At 38.2% G+C, this 26398-nt stretch overlaps 1 protein-coding gene and 1 pseudogene across 6 annotated transcripts in view; both read left to right on the forward strand.

Moving 5' to 3' along the window:
- OXR1 (oxidation resistance 1) overlaps positions 1–26398 on the forward strand; it is a 464297-nt gene that overhangs the window by 317987 nt on the left and 119912 nt on the right. Inside the window, exon 1 of one of the 6 annotated variants that reach the window (XM_040494239.1) lies at positions 16705–16738. The exons of the other annotated variants lie outside the window; for them this stretch is intronic. Coding sequence (XP_040350173.1) covers positions 16720–16738 — 19 coding nt within the window. The 5' untranslated portion in view covers positions 16705–16719. Of the gene's footprint in view, positions 1–16704; positions 16739–26398 lie in introns of those variants that run through there. 6 annotated transcript variants of the gene reach the window in all.
- LOC121042847 (60S ribosomal protein L18a-like) lies at positions 9284–10054 on the forward strand (annotated as a pseudogene).

Here is a 26398-nt window from a genome sequence, read left to right on the forward strand (position 1 = left end):
GGAGCAGAGAGAGAGGGAGTCACAGAATCCCAAGCAGGTTCCATGCTCTGAGCTGTCATCACAGAGCCTGACATGGGACTCAGACTTGTGAACCATTAGATCATGACCTGAGCTGAAGTTGGACGCTTAACCTCTGAGCCACCTAGGCACCTAGGAGTAATATTCTTTCAGAGCTTTAGTAAGGGTTAAAAAAAAAAATATATATATATATATATATACGTATATATATATATATATATATATACGTATATATATATATATAAAAATTTCCCCACAGTGTGTTTCATACTGTTTATGTAGTAGTGTTCTTTCAAGTCAAGGCTGAGTCACAAGAAATTAAAACTGACCCAATCATATTTAAAAAAAGATAGAGATGATAATGATTGGGCAAGCATCAACACCCACAGCTTCATGGAGACAGGACTTGGTCCTAGAAAGTCAGGAGTCAAGGTTGTCTCTCTCTTTCTCTGCTTCCCCAAGGTCTCTCATTTTCACATTTCTCTCCCAGTCTTTTCCATTCTCCTTTATAGACTAGTTTTTTTCCTTATCCATTAACTTGCATGTGACTTCTGTTGTTATGACTTCAATTAGGCCCTAACTCTACATAGTCTTTGATTTTCAGAATTTATCTCTTAGTTCTGATTGCCCAGACTGTCTGCCTATGGAAGAGCAACCCTTGAGTCAAGTGTCAGGTGGGACCTCATCGTATAATCAGCCCGATGAAAGGGTCATGAAGACAAATATGCCAACATAGGCCTATCTCTTCAACAAGTAGAAAATGTTAGACTTGGATGACATCCCTAGACGTGCACCTGTAGCTGCAGTAAAATCATATCACCTTGAACTTACTCAGATTCAAACCTCATATAAAGTATAGAATGTGCCGCCATTATTGTCAGCTAACCCTCACAATAAGTAAATCTAACATTATAGAGCTTACTATGAATAACATAATTAAAAAGGTGAGTATACCAACAAACAAACAGAAACACTTTGTAATTCCTCATCCATATCCCATTCACAACTAAGGTTTCATAGTTATCTTAAATGCAATGTGGTTTGAGTGTCCAAACATCTGCATGTAGACTTTCCTTTTGTTCTTCCTTAAACAATACTTGATTGTGCTTATGCACTTTTCCACATGTGGTGCATACACCAAACTATGCATACCATGTGTATGGAAGACTTAATGATTTTTTTCAATCATAAATTTGGCAATACATGTTTCTTAGCTCTTCCTTGTTGACTTAAAAATCACCCTTGTGTAAGCTGGTATTCCATGTGGTCACATTATCACTGGTCATTCCAAATGGAATATAATTATTCTGAATTACAGATGGTGCTGATTAATACTTGATCTTATTATTTTGGTTAATTATATTGCTAAAATAGGTGGTAGAACAGGAAAGGATTTACTAAATTTCATTTAAAAGACCTAAGGTTTTGCAACTAATTAGTTTCTGAGCCAAATATTTGACTCCTGTTTTTGTGCTTTTCTTCCTGAATTCACTGTCTTCCTGAAGGTTTGCTGTGTTCCACAGTCGTGGACTACCAAGTTATTTGAAAAAATAGGCTGTTAATAGCCAAGAACTACAAAAATAGGGAAAATATGGCTATGTGAGGACAAGGCATTGCTAGTAATGGAGAGAGTATAAAACTTATTCCCTATGCTCACGGTTTTGTACCATCTTGTAACAGGGAACACAAAATATGTAATTAGTGGGACAAATCTGCATATTTACATGAATTTTAAAAATGCTTAGATGCCACCACCTTTTCCTTTTCTGTCATGTACAGTATTGTTGATAACCACCAAATTCGATATTAGCTTTTAGCTTTCTATACAATTCTGTGGGCATTGTTCTTTTTAAGACTTGCGGCATGAGAAATCATGCTTATGAACTCATCCATTTGTTTTCTGGGAATAGTTGCAGAAATTGAAGCAGAAAAAAACTCTGTTGCTTTATTTACTGAAGTGTTGGATTGCATGATTTTAAACCAAGGACAAAGAGAAAAGAGGAAGAGTTTTACTAAAACTGTCAATTGCCTTTCTAGCACACAGCTGATTAAGAAATGCTTGTACAGCTATTTGCAATAACGTAGAAGACATGTCTACTCTTTGATAATTGCTATATAAGTTTTCCTTGTTTATTCTCACAGAGTGGTTCTCAAAAAGTTTATGTAATGTGCGGGAGGATTATACCAAGAAGGAAGTGTTTCAGAAATGGTTTAAGCTGCTTCTGTATGTGCATAAGCATGTGAGCATGTTTGTGTGGCCCATGTACACATGTACGTGTATGATTCATGCATCTCTTTGCACAAAGGATTTGAGGTCACAGGATGTCATTCTGGGTAAAAAGGCACATCAAATTATAATCAGCTAGTAGAGCAGACACTACAGAATATTCTCTTCGGCATAGACTTCTGGAAATCTTACAAGCTGAAGAAGGTGAGATCCTGGGGCTTTTAATTTGCATGAGGGTAAAATCATCCCTTTGCGCTGAAAGGGCGTGAGGAAAAGATTTCCCTAGGGAAGGCAAGCTTTTAGAAGAGCTCACTGTACAAGTCATAAAGACACAAACTGTCATATTTTACATTTGAAAACTAAAACTTTAAAAATTATTTATCAAAATTAAAACTAAAGGAATTAAATTTAAAATTAAAGGAATTAAATCAAAATTAAAACTAGGAATTAAAACATAAGGGCGAGGTGTGGCTGACTTTTGACATTGCTAATCTGGTTTCTGTCTCAGGTCTATTTGTATGGGTCAGAAGCTCTTCCTTCTCCAACAAGACTCAGCCTAGGCTTGCCTAATAGCCTGCTGTAATTGAGCCAACCACCTTCTGTAGGGGAGGAGCCAGGACAGAAATAGCTAGGATTTAATGTTGTGAACAAGGGCTTCCTAAAAACCTTAAATCTTATCTCCTACTTCTCATTTGGGTTGAAAGGACATAAACACTAAGCTTCGAGGAATGGAAATTAGTTATTTGCAATAAGGCCCTTTTTCCTTCCTGGTTGAAAGCAACCATTACAAAGTAGTCATCCTAACAAGTAAATACTCATATTGTTTTTATTATGTGTGATTATAATCCATTCTTGTCCCCTGATGTCATGACATAAGTATCATTGAGTAGAACTCTATTAAGGAACTTTCTAAAAGAAAGATGGTAATTTGAGGGACCTCTCTAGATCTTTTGGGAGAATTGGGAGGGTGAGAAAATAGTGGTTAAGAGCATGGGCTTTGGTATCACAGCAGAATACAACTTCCCTAAGCCTCCATTTTTTTCATAAAATGGGGATAATAATAGGTCCTGCCTCAGATATGGCATATAAAGTATTTAGCAGATCTACTAGTTTCCTGTTGCAGTTGTAACAAATTACAAAAGTATGAGTGGCTAAAAACACAAATTTAAAATTTTATAGCTTTGGTGATCTGAAGTGCAAAACGCTTCTCATAAAGCTATATGGGTAGGTGGGGCTGCTTTTCTTTCTGGCGACTCTAGGGAGGGATCCATTTTCTTGCCTTTTCTAGCTTGTAGAGGCCCCCTGCCATGTTCAAAGCCAGCAGTGGCCAGTCAAGTCCTTCTCACATCACATCACTCAGCCACAGACTCTCCAGTCTCCCTTTTCTACTTATGGGGACACCTGTGATTACTTCGGTCCCATCAGGATAATTTCCTATCTCAAGGCCAACTAATTAGCAACCCTTAATCCCATCTGCAAGCTGAATTCCTCCTTGCCTCGTAAGGGAACATGTTCACCGGTTCCAGGGATTAGGACAAGGACACGTGTAGGGTCATTTGTTCTACCTACCATACCAGAATACCTGCCACTAAATCAACCCACAGGAGCTGTGTCGGTTTTTGCCATTCTTACCCCCCCAAAAGGAAGAAACCCTCTCTGAATGGTTTTTGTTGTTCAACAAGATGCCAGCTGACCAATGTCCCGGAAACCAGAGAAGTACAAAGCCCTCCTCACTCCATTTCAAAACCCTTTACAAATAGTAGTTTTGGCACTCTGCCTTTAAAGCTGAAAAAAAAAAAGAAGAGTGTTGTTACATCTGACCTAAATACACGTGGTCTACAGCATTCTTGTTCTCTCTTCACACTTCTTTCTTGAGGATATCGTCTGCTATGGTATCAACTCACCTCTATGCAGCTGACTCTCCCAAAGTAGAACTTGAATGCTAACCTTTCTGTCAAGCTTAAGGGACCACCTGTCCAGCTTGAGCTGGGAACCTCCTCCTGAATATTCTGTGTGCCCCTGAAATATCTCCGGAATTCAAATGACTGCCTTTGACTCAAACCATCCTTCCTCCCTGCTGGTTGCAAGAGCAGCGCTCCTCTTTCTGGCATGTAGACAAAAACACCTGCCCCCCTTGTACTCCTTATCCATTAGCTTGCATACGGCTTCTGTTGTTAGGACTTCAGTTAGGCTCTGCCGCCCTTGTGCTCCGTAGCACTCTTACAGGTGCCATCCAAGTTCAAGCTTCTTGTACCTTTGTCAGGACTATAGGTAGAGCCTCCTAATTGTCTCGTGTTTTCCTCCCTTCACTGATATGTGCCAATACCCCCAGGAAGCCTCAGGTCCCTCCTTTCCATACCTTTGGCCTTAAATCAATCCCACTTTGTATTAAATCCATTTTTGTCAACATACTGAAGGGCTCAAGGAATTATTTTTAAGCACCTACCATTTGATAGACATTGTATTTAGATATTTCACATGCAATATCTCATTTAACCCTAATTTAATGCCCTAGCAGGTAGATGTTATTTCTACTTTTTAATTAGTGAGGCAATTGGGGGTTAGAAAGCTTTGAATATAATTCAGCCAAAACTACACAGTAAGCGGCAGAGAGAGAATTCAAACTCTGATGTATCTGATTTCAAAGCCCCTACCACTACACTGGAGCCCTCCCATTTGACTTTGTTTTTAAGGTATCTGTTTTGTGAAGGCTTGCTCAAGTTCATGTATTTTAGCAGCAAATCTTCCAGTAGCCTCATGACAAACATATGTGTGCTCATGCTGGTGGTGGTTTCTGTAGGCAGCTAAGGACTGCTGGTGTGTTTTTGGTTTTGTTTTTGTTTTTTCTCCAAGATCTAGGACTTGTCAAACCTCTGCCGTTGACATGGCTTGCAAATAAATCCAGGTGCATTTCTTACATCCGGAAAAAAAAAATGGATGATGTGAGAAAAACAAAAACGGATGGTGTGAGAAGGAAGTTATTTGTCCATGTGTGCATGGGTTTTACCCATGTTAAGGCTCTTCTGAAGTTAAATAATCCTGATAAATCTGTTCCCTTTCCATTAGAGATCAACTCTCAGTGACAAGCCAAAACATGCTTTTCTTCTTTTACCAAAACACCCACAAAGGAAATAGAAACCAGTTTAGCAACTTTGTAAGTGGGTGCGAAAGGATTCCTATAAATAAAGCCTCCATTGTGCCACTCTGTTCATGTTAGGTTTGGAATGCTGATGGGTTATGTTGTCCTACTCTGAACTTTTACTGACAACCAGTGAATTAGCTCTAGCTGACTTCGATACTTCTTAAAGTATCCAACAATACTTTATGAACACATGCTTAATCACAAACAATACTTTATGAACAGACTTTGTTCCCCTCCACCACTACTCTTCATCCTTTCCTGATCAGTTACTTTCTTAAAGAGAGAAAAACAAATAATGTAACTCAAACTAGGTGATCTTAATAATAGGAAGAATGCTGTCTGGGACATTAAGAAGCTTTATTGCTCATTTAAAAAAGTATCAAAGCAAATACTATAGAGAGGTCAGTTTGGGCAACTCTTTTCTATTCACATGGTGGCTCCCCTGCTCCCCCCCCCCTTTTTTTTTGAGTATGGAACCATAGAATGTAAAAAGCTGCAAGAAATAGACTTCAGTAATGTAAGGAAGTATCCTTTCAAATCTTATTCTTTTATAGGTAGGAAAATGCAAACAAAATTAACTACTAGATGTTGTTCTTAGATTTTTGTGTAATTGTGAAAGCTAAGCATAGCAGACGAAATTGACCTTAAACTTGAGAATTAAAAATGCTGTCTGGAGTTATTATTGGGTCATTATTCAAAATTGGAATACTGACAATGGGTCATATAAAAGTATTATGTCAGTGTGAAATTGAGTTTGAAAACAACTCTATGGTTATTAAAAAATATCCATATTCATCCATAGTCATAGGAAGTATACCTAAGTATTTAGGGACACAGGACCATGATGCATGTAACTTACCCTCAAATGGTTCAGCAAGTATATACACTGTGTGTGTGTATATAAATATGAATATATATATGTGATGTATACATATATATATTTACATATCATGGAGAGAAAGAAAACACAAATGTGAAAGAAATGGGATAAAATATTACAGTGGTTGAATCTATGTAAAGAATAATGAGCATACCTTTGTCCTAAGCAATGTTAATTTACATAGATGAGCAAATGATGCGTGAATCTAGATTTCCATCCGAGAAGATTATAATTAACAATAGACCTATAAATTCAAGTGTTTTCTAACCATATCCATTAGGACATTTCACAGATAATTCAAAATTAACCTTTCCACAATTGGTTTTACAAGGTGTCCCCCTTTAACCTGAATTTCTTCATTGTTTCTGGTACCAAACTAGATCCTTTCCTCCATTTCCCTTGCCACATCTCCTCCACCAACACAAGGAAACATTCATGACACTCCAAGTCTGATCAAATCAAAAGTTAGAATCAACCCTTAAAATAACAAAAAATTGGATTATTATGAATATGTTTTTGAAACTCGCATCAGGTGTGTACATATTCATTCAGTCAATATGGTTTTCCACAGCAACTTCTGTGTCTAGCAACTTCTGGTTGGGTCATTGGACGCATACTTACTGGCCTCCTACAGTGTTCTAGAGGCTGTTTTGGATGTGAGGATATAGCAAGGAACATTCTTAGAGTTTAAATTCTAGTGGGGGTGGTTATTCAGAAGCATATAAATGTATAATGTCAGTGGTAAGTGTCATGAAAGAAAAGTGTACAAGGGGGTGTTTCCTTGGGTACTGTAATCAGGGAAGACCTCTCTAGTGAAGAAGTATATGAACAGGGATTTAATATAATGGTGAAGCAAAGTCAGGCTAATGTCTTGGAAGAACATTCTAAGAAAAGGGGAATTTCAAGTGTGAAGGCCTTAGGCCAGGAGTATGCTTGGTGTTCAAGGAACAGCCAAGAGGCCTATGTGTATTATTATACTCAGTTAGCAAGAGGATAAGGAAGGAAGGGAGTTCTTAGGTCTGGATCCTATGATCCACTCTGTGAGCAGTGAATCCACTCTGCCAGGTCTAATTTAGTCTGGGTATCAATTTCAGTTGTCCTCATGATTTTGTACTTAGACTGAGAACACAAACTGGACTGCATTTTGTGGGGAAGAAGGGATATTGAGGACCAAGGACAAGGTGAAGGAGTCTCCCAAGTGCAAAGATGTTGCCCTGAAGATTACTGACCCCGAATTGGATAGACCCCAGAGAACTGAAAGTGTGGTGTCAGAAAGATGACAGCAGGAGGAGTAAAACCTTTGTCCTGTGTGAACTAGCATCACTGGTCAAACAGCCTGGACACCCCAGTCTCTTCTCTTTGCCTCCTCCCCTCCCCATTCATTGTTCCAAATGACTGTTCCAAAATTAACTAAGCTGATATCTAGGATCCTTTCTAGCCTTTAGGTAGTGATGGAGAGTATTTTGCTTTTGTACTAAAGCAGTGACTTTTGTCAGGAAGTGTAATACATTGTTTTAATAAGTAAAGTAACTCGATGCCACACTATCTTAACTGATGAATGGATAAGGAAGATGTGGTACGTATGTACAATGGAATACTACTTGGTGATCAAAAAAATGAAATCTTGATTTGCAACAACGTGGATAGAGCCAGAGTGCGTTATGCTAAGCAAAATAAGTCAGTCGGAGAAAGGCAAATATCATATGATTTCACTCATATGTGGAATTTAAGAAACACAACAGATGAACGTAGGGGAAGGGAAGGAAAAATAAGATAAAAACAGAGGGAGGCAAACCATAAGAGACTCTTAAATACAGAGAACAAACTGAGGGTTGCTGGAGGGGAAGTAGTTGGGGGGATGGGCTTCATAGGTGATGGGCATTAAGGAGGACACTTGTTGGGATGAGCACTGGGTGTTGTATGTAAGTGGTGAATCACTGGGTTCTACTCCCTAAACCAATACTACACTGTATGTTAACTAACTTGAATTTAAATAAATAAGTTTAAAATAATAATAATAAAATAAAATAATAAATTCCAGTTTTTATATCAGTTTCTAGGCACATGGTCTAGGCTATAGACCAAATATAATATAATTTTAATTTACATACCTCTGTATGGTTAAAAAAAAAAAGTGCAAACAACAAAAAAGGTCATTCTGTTTTTTTCAAGAGAACTGACTTTTTTCCAGGATTGACTTACATGACTAAAACAGCTTGAATTATTTTCTAAAATATCTATTCCATTTTATTTTCTTCTTCATCAGTTTCTAATCAATTCATCATTTTTCTTTCTCATTTTATTCTTCTTGATCTTTGTTGTTTCCCCTTCTTGATGTCCATAATCCTAAAGATTGTCTTCCTTTTGCTGAAAAATCTTTCTGATAAGCATACCCTTTTCAAGTTCATGTAAAATAAATATAAATAAGTAAGGGTAGAAGACAAAATGGGGCAGAACATCATATGGAAATGAAAACAGTATATTCAAGGCACACTCTTCATATTTTATAATTAATAATTATAATTTACAAAGTAAAAAGTTAAAAATATATGCTATTAGGCAGTCTCCACAGCACCATTGATTGATATAACTATTTTAATCAGATGTTAACTTTAACATAATTCTTTTAGGATATAATAATTTTCATGTACTATATAGCTTCTTATGCATGTAACCATTCATTTTCTTCTGTAGACTTTATTGTAGGATCTTGAAATCAAGCTTAAAACTCATTCATCACGATCTGCATTTTTTCTTTTATTTCCTTTCTTTATCTCTTCTGATGATAATGTTTAATTTTCCAAATCAGACCAGAAAAGCTTTTTTTTAGATTATGGAAACACTAATTTGAAAAGACATTTTTACCTCCATGTTTACTGCAACATTATTTACAGTAGCCAAGATGTGGAAGCAACCTAAACGTCCATCCATAGATGAATGGAGAAAGATATGGAATACTACTTAGCCATAAAAAAAAAAAATGAAACCTTGACATTTGCAACGACATGGATGGATCTGGAAGGTGTAATGCTAACTGAAATAAGTCAGAGAAAGACATACCATAGGATCTCACTCATACATGGAATTTAAGAAACTAAAACAAGAACTTCCTTTCTTGGGTGGCAGCCAGAGCAGAGAGAGCGCCCTGAAGGCCTTGGGCACACTGGGAGAATACAAGGTAGTGGGGTGCCTCCTGCCCACCCCCAAATGCCACACTCCACCCCTCTAATACATGCGAATCTTTGCACCTGATCATGTTGTCACCGAGTCCCGCTTCTGGTACTTTGTGTCTCAGCTGAAGATGAAGTCTTAAGGGGAAATTGTGGACTGTGGACAGGTGTTTGAGAAATGAGAAATCCCCCTTGAGGGTGAGGAACTTCAGCACCTGGCTGTGCTCTGACTCCCGCAGGGGCACCCACAACCTGTACCGGCAGTACTGGGACCCGACGGCGGCAGGCGCTGTCACCCAGCACTACTGAGACACGGGCGGGCGCTCCACACCGTGCCGGGCTCACTCGATCCAGGTCATGAAGGTGGAGGAGATCGCAGCCAGCAAGTGCCGCCAGCCCTCAGCCTAGCAGTTCTGGGACTCCAAGATCGAGTTCCCGCTGCCCCACTGGGTCGTGCATCCCCAGCACAAGCCATAATGCACTGCCAGGGACCCAACACATTCTTGAAGATGCAGAGCCTCCCTGTCCCCAGGTTGGCTGAAATAAACTCCTTGGGGGAAAAAAGACAGAGAGAGAGAAACAAACAAGCAAAAAAGGAACAAAGGAAAAAAAAAAAAAAAAAAGAGAGACAAACCAAAAAACAAACTCTTAACTATAAACAACTGGTGGTTATCAGAGGGGAGATGGTGGGGGGATGGGTGAAATAGGTGAAAGGCATTGAGACTTAATTTTTATGATGAACACGAGTAATGTATAGAATTGTTGAATCAACACAAGTATCAGGTTGTATACCTGAAAGTGATAGAACACTCTATGTTAACTCTAATGGAAGTAAAATTTAAAAAAAAATTAAAATAAAACAAAAAATATGAAATAAAATAAATTTTAAAGAGAAAATATTTTTTAATGTATATTTATTTGTTTTGATCCAGAGAGAGAGAGAGAGAGAGAGAGAGCAAGCATGGGGAGGATCAGAGAGAGGGAGAGAGAGAATCCAAAGCAGGCTCCTTGCTGTCAGCACAGAGCCCTATGCGGGGCTCGATCTCACAAACGGCAGGATCATGACCTGAGCTGAAACGAAGAGTCAGACACTTCAGGTGCCTGAAAAGAGAAGATATTTTTTTTTAAATGTTGAATACAGGTCACACATGATGTTCCAATTTCAGGTATATAACATAGCGATTCAACAACTCTCTATATGCTGTGCTCACAGGTGTAGCTACCATCTGTCACTGCAACACGATTGCAATACCATCGACTATATTCCCTGTGCTGCACTGTTTATTCCTGTGACTTATTGATTCCATACTGGAAGCCTGTAGCTCCCACTGCCCTTCACCAGTTTTGCCTGTCTCCCACCCCCACCCCTTGGGCCATCATGTTTGTTCTTTGTATTTACAGGTTTGATTCTGCTTTTTTGCTTGTTTGTTCTAGCTTTGTTTTGAAGAGTTCATCCTAATCAATTTCTGCATTATAAAAAATGTTGTACGAACATGGCTTGTCTTGACGTGGCAGGCAATATGTGAGATTTCTACGCATGCTTTTATAGCTGTCTCTTCATGATGATAATTTAACAAGCTAGCATTTATTGGGTACTTACTATAGGCCAAGTACTGTTCTACGTACCATGTATGCATTAAGTCATTTAATCCTGATAGCAGCCCTATGAGGTAGGAACTATTAAAATCCTGGTTTCACAGATGATAAAACTGAGAGGCAGAGAGGTTGATAATTTACCCCAGGCCTCATGTCTGGAAAGTAGAGAACCAGAGATTTGAGCCCAGGCAGACTGGCTCCAGAGCCTTAACTGTTCATCACTCTGCAACGCTTGCGTTAGCTGATGTAGCCCAGAGAACGCGGGAGGGATGCTGACTACTGAGTGCAGACTGCTGAGCAATGTAACAGGAGGGAAGAACAGAATGGAAAATTTGCTCCCTGCTTAATATGTGACATGTTTCCCAAAAGCACAGAACTGTAAGAGACTTTATTTTTTCTTTAGTCATAAAGTATGTGCACAAGGAAGAGAATTTAAAAGGCTGTGTGTAGGGGTGCCGAGGTGGCTCAGTTGATTAGGTGTCAGACTTCAGCTCAGGTCACGATGTCACGGTTTGTGAGTTCCAGCCCCATGTCGGGCTCTGTGCTGACAGCTCAGAGCCTGGAACCTGCTTCGAATTCTGTGTCCCCCCCTCTCTCTGCCATTCCCCCTCTCACACTCTGTGTCTCTTTCTCTCTCAACAATAAACATTAAAAAAAAATGATAAAATAAATAAAAGGCTGTGTGTAACAGGTGGCTGCATCCGCACTGTAACCTCAGTGTTTAGCACAGGCTTGCTTCAAACATGTAGTTGTTCAGTAAACCACATTAAGTTTTTTTACAGGCTACCCGATTTGCTTTAGTAAAAGCTCTTTTATGAATGTTAAACTTACAGCAGTTTTGTGAGGCATTTAAGCCTAACACTTAAAATACCCTTTATGTATCCAACGGTAAGTGCTGCTATAAGCAGTTCAAAATCTCTTTGAAACACTCCCTCCGTTAAGAAAAAAATTTGTTAAATACTTGACAAGCAACCTTTCTCCTAGAGAAGCTAGAGGGTTTCTACGGACCAGGGGAAATCGCCTTTCCTTCATCCATCCCCTTGAGAATCTTAGTTGAGAACTGACACCATTCATCATTCAGCATCGTGACCCCATTTTTTCCCATTCAGTACTTCACCTGAGAGGGAAAGTGCTCTTACTGGTCTTCTGCAGAGTGCATTTTGAAAAGGGTGCGCACTACCAGTAAAATTCACATCTCAGGTTAAGATTGTATCCTTGGCATTGTCATGTGATATTAGCAAAAGTACTTTTATAATCCTACCTGCCAACAATTAACATCTATAAATAGAAAGATCACACGATTCCAAAATTACCCAAGTCTTGGAAAGAGTTTTTATCATAGATCTTCCTTTAGCCAAGGGTCTTTTCTCTACCAACTTCAAAAAAAAAAAAGCTCAATTTGAACAAACTCTGATGATGTAATCAAGCAGATTTATCCATATCATAAAAATAAACCAACACACTTAGGAATTTAAACTCACATTATCATAGTCAACAATAATGTATGGTACACTTAAATTTATTTTAAGAGGGTATATCTTATGCTAAATGTTCTTACCATAATAAAATTTTAAAAATACTTTCAAAAAATAAAATAAGTCACATTATCATAAATTAATTAATCTACATGCTGTAATAACAGATATAATATAAAGAAAAGAAAGGTAAACTAGGAAAGGGGCACCTGGGTGGTTCAGTTGGTTAAGCCTCTGACTTCGGCTCAGGTCATAATCTCAAGGTTTCTGAGTTGGAGCCCTGCGTTGGGCTCTGTGCTGAGAGGGCAGAACATGCTTTGGATCCTGTCTCCCTCTCTCTCTGCCCCCCCCCCCAAATAAATAAACATTAAAGAAATGTAAACCAGGAAAATAAATTAAAAACTAAGCTAGAAAAATAATCTAGAATAGGGGATCCTGGCTGGCTCAGTCAGTTGAGCATCTGACTCTTGATTTCAGCTCAGGTCATGGTCCCAGGGTCATCGGATTGAGCTACTGCTCAGTATAGAGCCTTCTTGGGATTCTCTCTCTCCCTCTCCCTCTCCCTCTGCCCTTCTTCCCTGCTTGTGTGTTCCCTCTCTCTCAAATAACTAGATAAACATTACATATATAATATAAATAAAATTAATATAATAAAATAAATAATATATATTATATTATAGGTATTATTATTTATTTTAGAAAGAGAGAGAGAGCAATGTGGGTCTCAATCCCATGAACCATGATGAACCATGAGATCATGACCTGAGCTGAAATCAAGAGTTGGATGCTCAACCAACTGAGCCACCCAGGTGCCCCATAAAAATAGATAAAACCTTGGTTTCTGAACATAACTTGTTCTGGAAACATGCTTATAATCCAAAGCACTTACTTATCAAAGCGAATTTCCCCATAAGAAATAGTGGAAACTCAGATGATTCATTCTACAACCCCAAAATATTCATATAAAAATGGTTACAATACTGTAATACACAATAATAAAGAAAATACAAAATATAAAGAAAAATAAATTAACCTGCACTTACCTTTGAAAACCTTCATGGCTGGTGTGAAGCAGACAAGAAAGAGGAGGGTTATTGTGTAGGACAACTTGCACTATCACTAATGGAATCACTGCTGTCTATGGACTCAATGGAATATTTCTTTCTTTCTTTTTTTTTTTTTTTTTTTTTTTGTACAACTTTAAGAAGGAACCTATCCAATGACCTAGAATGAAGCAGAGCATTCCTAAGCTTACTGTTGTCTGGAAAAGCAAAGGACTGTCCATAGGTGCTTTGAAGTGGCAAAAACACACTAGTGCCAGTTGTGGGCACCTTCCAACGTTCTGAAAAATCACTGATTCTGCCAAACACCACAGCCTGAGACAGAGCATCTGAGTATGGGAGACAATCACCCACAATCCCTCAGCAAGACAGAGAGAGAGAGAGAGAACCATTGGCTCAGTTTTGATCATGTGACATTCAGCATCATAAGTTAAAATTTATTAGAAATGTTTGCTCTTCTGGTGGAACACTCGCAGAACAAGTTACTCACAAGTCAAGGTTTTACTGTAGTTTTAAAGAGCTCTTAGCAACCTGGATCCCAAAGGTGATGGACAGCTAAGGGAAAGCAGTGCCTAAGAACCAGTACTACTCATAGGAAACTATGTACATCAGAGGCCTAATGGACAGGTCTAAACACAATTAAAATATTGAGTTGGTCTTACAAAACCCTGAAACAACTACACTTAACTGATGAGTGAGTCACGTCTAGCTCCTATCAGATTCCTAATGAGAGCAAATAAGAAAGAGCAAATGACAAAACATTGGGAAATCTGTATCTTGTGTAGATATGGCACATATATAGATGTAGATATTTGCTTATATAGGCACCTGTCACATACCAGTTCACAAGTGTGTTTGATATGACTATGTGTGTGTTTTTGTAGCTTTCTTGTTCATACTCAAACACAGTGCAAATATAGATAACATTACCATCTATGTGAGATATAGAAATGTCAAAACCCTCCTTTGCATCTTCTGCAGATGTTGAAAAACACGTGTGTGTATATTTTGTTCAGGGTGTGTGTGTGTGTGTGTGTATGTGTGTGTGTGTGTGTGTGTTCTTTTAACAAGAAGTCTGGTTTAAAAAAAGAACCAATTCCTTCCTTATTTTTATGTACTGTTCTTGTTTCCTGGGAGTCTGCAGCTATGCTAAATTATTTGAAGATGAACATCAGCACATCTTCAGAACACTTCTGCCCTCTCTTTTTGCTCACCACTTAAAGCTGCGAGGAAACAGTCTGTCATTTTCTGTACGTAGCTAACTCGGCAAAACTTTTGAGGATAAGCAGCATCTCCCAGTGTGGTTGTGTACATAACAGGAGAATATTAGCTGAAGCACTTCGTAAATGATAGAGCATTAAACATATGTAAGGCACTGTGGCCATTAGCATTACTTTAAGCCAGCCATGTCATTAAGGGAAAGAATGGAAATTAATATCTATTAAGGACCTAGTTATAGCAGAATATCAGGAACCTTACTAGAAGTTTTCCATATGTTGTCTTATTGAATAGCATTCATAGAGAATACTGCAGGAACTCTTTTCTCTTTTAATGTTTATTTATTTTTGAGAGAGAGAGCGCGCACACGGGCCTGTGTAGGTGGGGAGGGCCAGAGAGAGGAAGACAGAGGATCTGAAGCAGGGGTTGCACTGTAATTAGGGGCTCGAACTCAGGAACAGAACAACCATGAGACCGTGACCTGAGCTGAAGTCAGAAGCTTAACTGACTGAGCCACCCAGGTGCCACACTACTGGAACTCTTAAAGGTGCCAAATAAAGAGTTTGTAGTGGATACAAACGTAGTTCCATAGAAAAGATGTGACGTCATAAATCTTTATTTGAAAATGAATCATAGTGCCAGTTTATAACATTTCCCTCTAAAAAGCATTGGTTTGCTTTACTAGGCAATGAGTAGTTTATTATGGAGCTGTCAGAACTTGGCAAAGGCTATAGATTCTGTATTGCACACAAAATCTTAGTATCTTTGCTGTGATATAGAGTGTCATTTTTATAAACTGGTAGCAACATGAACTCTGCTTCCTTTATAACCATTGTTAGTTCGTTACAGTATCCTAACTCTGCACACAGTTTTTACTGACCTTTATATCTTTTAAACTGCCCCTGAAGCTCACTGTCTTGGCATCCAGTAATCTTTGGACTTGCAAGGATCTGAGTTGATATTTTTTGCATTCTCTGATCATGATTCCTACCCTCAAATAAAATACAGAATTATATGTGTATATCTCAGTGAGCTGCATTGAAGGATCTCATAAGAAATATGATGACAGGAGAGAATTAAAAAAAAAAAAAGCATCCACCAAAATCTTCTCCAGGATTTTGAAGTTAAAAGACATTTGCATGGAGTCAGAGAAAGTCAGGCTCTTGAGGCTGCCATTTGCTTCCATAGAGCTAACAGGGAATGTGGATTAAGAGGGCACAAGGAGAGAATTATTATGACTTCTATCCATTCACTCAATTACTAAGTGTTCAGCACCATGATGGATGTTGTGGTGGACTCTCTCCTGTACTAACTGGGAAAAAAAAACACAGAAAGAAATAACAATAATAGCATAATATTAATATAAGGTATACTGTATCATGATGCAGTTGGAGGTTCTAAGGGAAAAATGAAACTTACGTTTGAACAGTGAGCTCACAGCATTTAAATACCTGTAAAGGTACAAAACACCAGCTAGGTCAGTACCCAGCTTATCAAATGTACTGCCTGTCAGTGCTATTAAGACTAAATAATAGAGATTTGTTAAAGGTGGTCATGCCGTTGATTTACCTTATGATAAGAAACTGTACAGAAGTTAGATACGGAGTTACTTTATGTCATTTCATGGTAGACTTGTAGGGTCAACTTAGTAACATATTATGCGGAGCATGCTGGCACTACTTCCAAAATATTCAATGAGCCAAGAGCAAGTCCACAGTCACAAGGTGGGTACAGTTTCCTGTGTGCAGAAACGGAAACTTCTGAATCTCCCCCACTGCCACCAGGGGTCAGGCACCGGGTGGGAGGAGAGGGCACTCTCCCAGACAGGAAGTGTTGTATTACCCAGGGCAGCACCAGAACCACAATCCCTGTCCTCTCTTCCTGAAAGCAGCATATTGCTGGCTGAGTAGATTTGAAGGGAGGACCTCAGAAATGTTCTGCCCTCGCAAAGGTATGTGTAAGCGCTCTCAGCTTTAAAGAAGTCATTTTGGAAAGTCAGATAAGGCTGGCTTTGTGTTGTATTTTCAAAATCCAGATAAGCTATATAGAAATCTTGGTTACTGCCTCTAAAAAGGGAATGTTTCGTAGGGGAGGTCCAGAGAGGGTAAACTATGCTGAAATACTAAATCTAAATATAGAATCTAAAAAAGACTTTCGGTGCATGTACATTATTTGTCCCTGATTTACTATAGGTACTGCTGCTAACTACAATTCTATCAGGAGTTGCTCCCAGATATAGATTCAGACATAGTGATTTAGAGTTTGTTTTCATGTACAATGGCCATTTATAACAAGTCATCAGTGACTTCTTTTCATGCATTCACTGGAGGTCATTTGTCAATAAGGTTTCCATATTGTCTTACCTTGCCCCTAACTGAAAAATTGTGCACAGCTCAGGTAATAACAGTGATCAAGTCACATGTTTATATTTTATCACCACTGCTCTGGGTTTCAAAAACTGGTAATACATTTCATTAGGCTCTCCTCACTATCTGCTTAACACTTGGCTTAAATGCATTTGTTTTCCTTCAGCATTTTATTCCTTTAAGTTCTCTGGGCTCCAGAGAAATGAGGAGAGAAATAGGAGGTCTTTGTATTTTTTTATTAAGTTTTGGTCAAACAAGTCAAAATAACATTATTATTGATGGATCGGCCTGTACTTTTAAATGGAAGGAATAAAGCTATAAAAAGATCTGATGCATGTAAGTAACCTCTTTGATTTTTAATGGCATGCAGCTGATGGAATTCATTATTGACTTTTAAAAATGAAATTGCTCTGCATTATTATTTATTTATAATTTTGCCTTTCTAAAGAAGTAATTACCATTACTAGGTTAGTTTTTCCTCAATCACAGCAACTATGTGACAACATCAGAATGTGTAATATTACCACTTAGTCATGAGGGTTAATGATGTTGAGGATATTATCTCTTTCAAATTAGTAATAAATTCATGAGCATAATGCACAGCTAAAAGGTTGAGGATCTTTTCTTTTTATTTGAGTAATTTCAAAAGTAATTATTTCACATTATAGGGCAATTTATGTATACAATTCTCATTACAGAAACAGAAATGTTTTTAATTAGAAACAATCTAATTTCATTTTTCCAGTTCAGCACACAGATTTTGGGATGGTAATCATGATATATGCAAAATGCCCAAGTAAAATATTTAGATGATTAGTTTCAGCTCAGACAACTTTTTAATTTTAATCACAAATTCTAAAGCTTTTAAGTCATCAAGGAAGTTGATCACCAGTCATAACAAGATTTAATTTCCAAGCATTGCCCAACATTTAATCATTACATTTAGTTCAAATTTGAGAAATAACTAGTTCAAATCTGAGAAATTGTCTAGTTTTCAGTCTTCATGATTTAAAAAATGTGCAAGGATGGAAAAATCTTCAGTATTAGACATGAAGCCAGAGATGATTGAACAATGTATGAAACCCTTTTTGAAAGCTGATGTTTTCAAGTATCATTTCATACGTAGGACAGCAATTATTGCTTATATAATCAGGGGAGCTGGTACAGACAGGATTCAGACCACCATTGAGTTTCAGTGAAGCTCCTGGTTAAATAAGATTGATCCCTCCTCCATTCTTCTACGTCTCCTCCAGGCCATCCTCTCCTCCCTTAGTTGCTTCCTCCTATCCTCCTCTTCCTCATCCTCCCTTCTTTACCTTGTACCCTCTTGATGCTTGCACACTCAGACATCTTTTTGCACAAACGGATCTGGTTTTTTTTTTAGCAGTGGTCAACACTGTGAAACTGAAGGATAGTAATTAATATTTCATACACAGCACTTAAGCTTCTTCACCTAGATTATGCATTTTGCTTCATTGTACCCATCCATAGGCACTTAATAAATGCTTATTGATTGTCTAGTAAGGTTGTGTTATGACTTATTTACAGAAATTTCATGCCTTCTGCAGTTACCAATACTGTATTTCTTTGATTCTAAGATCTGCCTTCCCTCCATCGCCTGCCCCCCCATTTTAGCTTTTTAAAATTGATCGATGGTGTATCATGGTTTAATTAGCATGGTTTAATTAATTTTTCAATCTTGGTGGTACATCTGATAAGGCATGCTGTTCTAGACATGAAATATGGCAGTGAAAATATAGACAAATCTAGTACTTGCATAATATGATAAAGGCTGTGCATTTCACATTCAAACAGCTTAAGAGTATTCTTTTTTTGTTATGTGGCTGGCTTATCCATTGCCAGTTTTGGTCTCTCCTCACCACCTTACTTTCCCCTGATTCCCTTATCCTGTGGTTCTACCTGTTCTCGAGTCTCTGGAAAATACTCAAAGAATTTTATTAGTACATTAACTACCAAAATTTAACTGACATGAAATGGAAAGAGTATAAGGTTTTAAAACTAAAGACATAGGTTCAAGTTATGGTTCTGTTCCTTAAAACTCTGAGTACTTAGTGATCCAGTAACTATTCTTAGAGCTTCAAATTATAGATCTAGGGGCACCTGGGTGGCTCAGTTGGTTAGGGATCTGACTCTTGGTTTTGTCTCAGGTCATGATCTCATGGTTCGTCAGATCGAGCCCCATGTTGGCTTCTGTGCTGACAACACAGAGCCTGCCTGGAATTCTCTCTCATTCTTTCTGCCCTTCCCTACTCGTGGTCTCTCTCTCAAAATACATACATACATACATACATACATACATACATAAAGTTATACATCTAAAGAACAGAAATAATATGAATAACTTGAATAATTTCTTCATCATAGAATTGTGAAGACAATTTGTAAAAAAAAATTGAGCCAGTTAAACTATTGAATATGAAATGTATAAGACAGTACCTTAAAACCATGAAATACTATTTGCTTATAAATTCTAAGCATCAACATTAAAAAAAAAAAATTAGACAAGCCTATGTGTAAGTGGAAATTGGGAGGAGGAAGGAAGAAGAAATGAAAGAATTTTCCCCAAACTAAAGAGAATGAATTCTGCATTTTAATTATCATTGGAAATAATGATAGAACTCATTAACTCACTGTCTGAATGACAAGGAGCACTGTGAGATCTCTCCCCAGAGAACTTCCAGCAGAGTCCTAGTTATTTTTGAATCCCCCTGCTGAATGCTTGCCAGTCTCTGAGAGCTTGTATCCTTTATTGAATTAGCAGAACCACAGCCCACAGCACCTCCGTGGCATTAAAAATAAAAGAGGTTACTTAGATTCCCAAATTCCTTTCCTATCTTTGTTCCTTCCACTTAAGAGACAAATCGATCTGTAAATTACAGTAAGGCTTTTTGGCTTTAGAAAATGTAAGTATGTTTAACAGTGAGTTTGGGAATCCTTGTATGACAAAGAATTTTGTCTAACTCCCCTGACTTTTGGAGGAAGACATGGTGGAGGGGAGTGGGGTGGGTGGGTTGCCAGCAATTAGTATCTTTCTGCGTTTGTTTGCATTAATTTCTTGGTCTGGTCAAAGCAACCAAACCCTAGTTTGTTGTCTATTTGTTTGTCCCCAGTGTTATTTATTTACCAGGCCCTGTTATAAATAAAGACTTAAACTAAAATGGAATTTTCACATGAACATACGTTTTAATAGAGCTTTACCTTACACAGAAACAGGATTCTAGGTAGGTATAAGCTAACGCACACTGGAAAAAACACTACGAATTGCGATAGTAATTGTGGAAAGGGTCCCACTCTCTGGTTCTAGATATTCAGGAAGGGGAACTGTTACAATGTCAGTTGAACCAGATAAGATGAGTCACATAGTTACTGCCATAGCCAGGACCCTTTTTCTGCCATAAAACAGACTTCAAGTATTTTCAACTTGAAATTTCATCTATAGTTCACCAATGAGAAATGCACTGCATAGAAGGACACAGGTACCATCACATAGAAACCAAAAGTGCTTTATTTTCTTTTAAACTGTTTAGAATTTCAGAATTCTCTCATACTTTTATTTTATTGGCTTTCACAGTTTCAGGAACATAATAGTAAAAAATAAATGTCACTGCTGTTTCTTCAAAACACAGGGAACTTCAATGGTACTTAAAGCAGTACTGCTTAATGTAAATTCCATTGCAATAGTGAGTGTGAAACAGAGACTGTTTTTTAAAAGGTAGTGTGTGTGTGTGTGTGTGTGTGTGTGTGTGTGTGTGTGTGTGTGTGTATGTTGTTTATGAGGATAGGGATACTTTCAAAAGTCCAGAGTAAAGAAAAGAAAGAGGTGCTGTATTAAAGGCACTTGTAGGTGTGAAAAGGAGAATTCAAGGAGTCAGAATTTGGTTAGTACTTGAAAATCTTGTTTCCTTTCCTGTCCCTGCCAATGGAGAGTCTTTCAATTTCTCATTTCAATCACTTGATTTCCAGAGACCATAAGTTGTAACTCTAACATGTTGCCATTTAATAAAATACAGGGATTTAAAATTTTCCTGTCTCAATTTATTAGTAATAACAGCAAACATGAGCAGAAGAGTGACTTGGTGTTAGGTACTATACTAAGTGCTTTACATATATTAACTACTTAATATGTTAATATATTTAGACATGATGGTAAGGATCATACATTAAGCATTTCAGTTCATAAGCACCATTTTTCTAGATGTGCAGTCCAAGAAATATTGGTGTAATTCTAGACTCTTCTTTTCCCACTCCCACTTTGCATCTTTCCTCCTGGGTCCAGATTCCATCATCTTATGACACCAACTGCAGTGTAACTAGTACTGCTCCCTGATTGGCCTCCTTCTTGCTGCCTTTGCTCTCCTCTGCAAAATTCCCCAACTCCCACCCCACTCCTGCCGCCCCACCCCCAACCAGTCAGCTTTCAGTGAGACAGCTGGAGAAATATGCGACAACATGAATCTCCTTCTGTCACTCCTCCTGTGCCTAACTCCTGCAAGGCTCCCGTTTCTCTTCAGAAGCTGAAGTTGTCATGACAGCACACAGGGCCTGACCTGATCACCCGCCTGCATGGGCACAAGTGTGTGCCACACACACACACACACACACACACACACACACACACACATACCTGTTGCCTATAATTTCCTCCTTGTTCACTCCACTTCAACTACACTGGCCTTCTTGCTGCCTGTTGAACCCACCAGGCATGCTTCTTTCTTAAGGTTTTTGCAATTTACTGTTCTTTCTGCGTCGGAGGCCTCCCCATCGAGACTGATGCTGCCACTACGGTCACTTTCATTAGTCTGTATTCAGAAGTTGACTTTCCAGTGTGACCTTCCCTGGCTGCCCTATCTAAAATTCCAAATCTCATCTGTTCCTCAACAGTTCATATTCCTCTTCTCTGCTTTTCTTTTTCTCCTTAGCACTTATCTCTAACACATATATGTGTATTTATGTTTATCTTGCTAATTGGAATGCAAACTCTACGAAGAAGAAGCTTTTTTTTTCATATTTAATCACTCATATCAAGAACAGAGCCTGGTATATAATATGTCCTAAATAAATATTTGTTGAATATGTCCTCAGATCAACCCTGTGCATTAGATATAATTATTAGCCCCATTTTACAAATGAGAAAGTTAAGGCACAGAAAGATGAAGAATTTGCCTAAGGTCAAACAAGCTTATTAGCAAGTGTCAGAGCCAGAATTCAAACCCAAGGCCCTGCTCTAGAGTCTGTGTTCAAACCACTCAGATGACTGAGTAAATTAATTGGAAAATTGAACTATATGTAGATTCATCTATTCACTGGGATTTTCTTCAATATACTTTCCTTCCAGTTAAATGGAAAATTAATAGTTGTCTTTTTTTTTTTTAATTTTTTTTTCAACGTTTATTTATTTTTGGGCAGAGAGAGACAGAGCATGAACGGGGGAGGGGCAGAGAGAGAGGGAGACACAGAATCGGAAACAGGCTCCAGGCTCCGAGCCATCAGCCCAGAGCCTGACGCGGGGCTCGAACTCACGGACCGCGAGATCGTGACCTGGCTGAAGTCGGACGCTTAACCGACTGCGCCACCCAGGCGCCCCAATAGTTGTCTTTCTTAAACAGCACAGTCACACATAGCAAAGCCTCTTTACTCCATCACTTTTGGAATTTTTTTTTCTAAAAAGAAAGTATGAGTTTTTAACGTAGAAAAATATGAAAACAAATGACCCAACCCCATCTCTGTTGGCTGTCAAACAGCAATAATAAAGTAACATATGGGAAATGGTTTTTTAAAAAGTTAACAAAATGGAGAAGTATAAAATGGAAACCTTTATTGAACACCTGCTATGCTGTGTAACAAATAAACGCTGGGACTATATATTTGGTAGTACAAGTAGAATCTAATGAGAGAGACAGACACATACACAGTTATAATCATGCACTTCTTGGGACACCTGGGTGGCCCAGTTGGTTAAGCATCTGACATCTTCTCAGGTCATAATCTCACAGTTCGGTTCGTGGGTTCGAGCCCCATATCAGGCTCTGTGCTGACAGCTCAGAGCCCAGAGCCTGCTTGCCCCATATCAGGCTCTGTGCTGACAGCTCAGAGCTCAGAACCCGCTTTGGATTCTGTCCCCTTCTCTCTGCCCCTCCCTGCTTGCATTCTGTGTCTATCTCTCTCAAAAATAAACATTAAAAAAATTTTTTTTTATATCATACACTTCTTTAAGTGCCACAGTAGGGTTATATATAATTTTGAGTAGGAATTTAGAAGAAGAAACACCAAACAGAGATCTGCTGAAAGCTGAAAGCAGGGCTTTACAGAGTGAGCTGTGGAACAGGTAGATAAAACAGTGAGTGGAGGGGAATTAAGTGTCTCAAAGCTGAAGACGGGGGTACATGGCTGGCTCAGTAAGTAGAACATGAAGTTCTTGATCTTGGGGTCATGAGTTCGAGCCCAACATTCAGCACAGAGCTTACTTAAAAAAAAATAAGAAGATACATTTTTTCAAAGAAGATGTTGGGGAATGCCAATAAGTAGGTGTGCCATATCACAATTGTGCGTTAGCGGATGAGACTAAGAGCAAATATTTTAAAATAACATTTCATATGCTATAGAATAGAAATTATAGGCAAATGAGTTATCTGAACAATAAGTATGTACATTTTGAATTTAATTCGTAGAAGAATATCTTTACTTATCCAAATGCATCGTGTAGAAAATTGTCAATTTCATCTTTTCAGGCTACTTCAATCTCATTTTTCATAGGATTCAGGTTGCAGGGTACTGACAAAAAAGAACAAGAAATTCTACTCTCCAAACTGTTATTCGCTTAATATGTTAGGCCAGTTCCAACTTCTTATATGTAAGGGCAAAGCAAAAAAAAAAAAAAAAAAAAAAAAAATATTATCCTGAGCCTATTTCTGTTCAGTGTTTTTTGTCCTTGTATGTTTCCTTCTCCACCTCGTTCATCTGGAAAGTCAAGTTTCCAACAGATCATCTCTCTGATTTGACAAGGTCACTGTGAACTTCCTGTCATCCAGAATGTTAGCAGTTTGATCTTGCTTAGTGACAGACTGCTTGGTCAGTCAGGTCCTCCTTCCAGAAAAAGGGCATAGTGCTCTTACATAGCAGTGACTTTATCCATAAACAACTAAAAAAATAAATAAGAGATTTAGGTGATAAATGTTAAAAAGAAAATAAAGGTCATGTGAAATTGGAGTGGGGCAGGGCTGTGGCACAGTGGTCTTTGATATTGATGGGGGGCATGGATGAGAAGATATCATTAGAGCTGAAATCCAAATGATGAGAAGCCATGCACGTATCCAGGGGAGTAGCTAACCATGTAGAGAGGGGATAATAAGTGCAAAAATTAGGGGATGAAAATGAATTTGGTTCAAGGAACAACAACAAACAGCAACAAAATACCAGAATGCCTGGAGAGAGTGGTAATACTGACAAAATGAGGTCTCAGAGTTAACCAGTGACTTGATGTCCCGTCATAATTAAACTTCATTTCTGACTATGAGAACTGGAAATGTTATTCTTCTTTACCTGTATCTCAATTATAAATCTGCTATTTCTAATAGAGAATTATTGAATTTGCTCTGCCCTGCATGATTTGTAATGACTTTTAACATACATTCTGATTTTACATGAAGTTCCCCAATAGCCCCATGAAGTAAGTAGGACTAACATTGTTTCCGTTTTATAGGTAAGGAAAAGATGGTAGGTAAATGTCACACAATGTGCTTAGATAGGCCTGCAGCGTCCCCTCTCTGCTCCCCTTACTCATCCTGATTTCCATGCTTCATCAAGATTATCAAAATGTCAAAACTGTCTTTTAGCCCAGACTTGAAATGAATCTGGGGCTTCAGGATAACTAAGGGCTCATCCTTGCTGAAAAAAGAAAAACAAAAAGAGTTGGTATAATGAATAAATTAGCACTAACAGCACACGAGTTATAGCAAGGATCTACACACTCACTTTTTAGCCACATCACTGATTCTGTTCGTGGCTGGTTGATGCATCATGTGATGTTCCCTGTCAGATTTGAGTTTTAAGCGATTCATTCTGGAGCATGGATTTGAAGAAAATAGGACAGGTTACTCCAGTGAGACATGGTGATGACCTGAACTGTGTTAATCACAGTTTAGGTCTCCTAACCTCAACCACCTTAGTCACCAAGGGGATTCTGCACTATGTCATCAATAATGTTTCCCTATCGGAGCCTTCTTGCACTGCTGGTGGGAATGCAAACTGGTGGGGCTGCCCTGGGAAACAATGTGGAGGCTCCTCAAAAAACCAAAAATAGATCTACCCTATGACCCAGCAATTGCACTACTAGGAATTTATCCAAAGAACACAGGAGTGCTGATTTGAAGGGGTACATGCACCCCAATGTTTATAGTAGCACTATCAACAATAGCCAAAATATGGAAAAAGCCCAAATGTCCATTAACTGATGAACGGATTAAGAAGATGTGGTGTGTGTGTATATATGTCCACAATGAAATATACTCGGCAACAAAAATGTAATGAAATCTTGCCGTTTGCAACAATGTGGATGGAACTGGAGGGTATTATGCTAAGCAATATAAGTCAGTCAAAGACAGATATCATATGATTTCACTTGTATGTGGAATTTGAGGAACTTAATAGATAATCATAGGGGAAGGGAAGGAAAAAGTAAAAAACAGAGAAGGAGGCAAACCATAAGAAACTCTTAAATACAGACGCAAACTGAGGGTTGATGGAGATGGGCTAAAGGGGTGATGGGCGTTAAGGAAGGCACTTGTTGGGATGAGCGCTGAGTGTTATGTGCAGGTGATGAATCACTGTATTCTTCACCTGAAGCCAAAAACTACACTGTATATAATCTAACTTGAGAATAAAAAAAAAAATTCCCTATCTTACTGAAATGGTGTCACATGTGACACGTAATTTTTTTTAAACTGAACTATATTCTTCTATTTTTCATATGCTTACTTTATCATAAAAGGATATTAGATTATTTATAAGTTATTATAGGAATTAGTTATACTTAATGCATACCTTTTTCTTTTCTATGTGCTTTAAATTTGCTCTTTTAAGTTCATATCTTTTCAAGTACTGATCTATCTATAATTTTCAGGGTTAAAAAATTCTTTTGTATCATGAAATACTATCTTGGTCTGTTCAAGGTTTTATTTGTGTGTGTGTGTGTGTGTGTGTGTGTGTGTGTGTGTGTGTGTGTGTGT

This window comes from Herpailurus yagouaroundi, unplaced genomic scaffold, assembly GCF_014898765.1.
Source record: "Herpailurus yagouaroundi ecotype Mexico unplaced genomic scaffold, PumYag 186, whole genome shotgun sequence".
NCBI classification, from domain to species: Eukaryota; Metazoa; Chordata; class Mammalia; order Carnivora; family Felidae; genus Herpailurus; species Herpailurus yagouaroundi.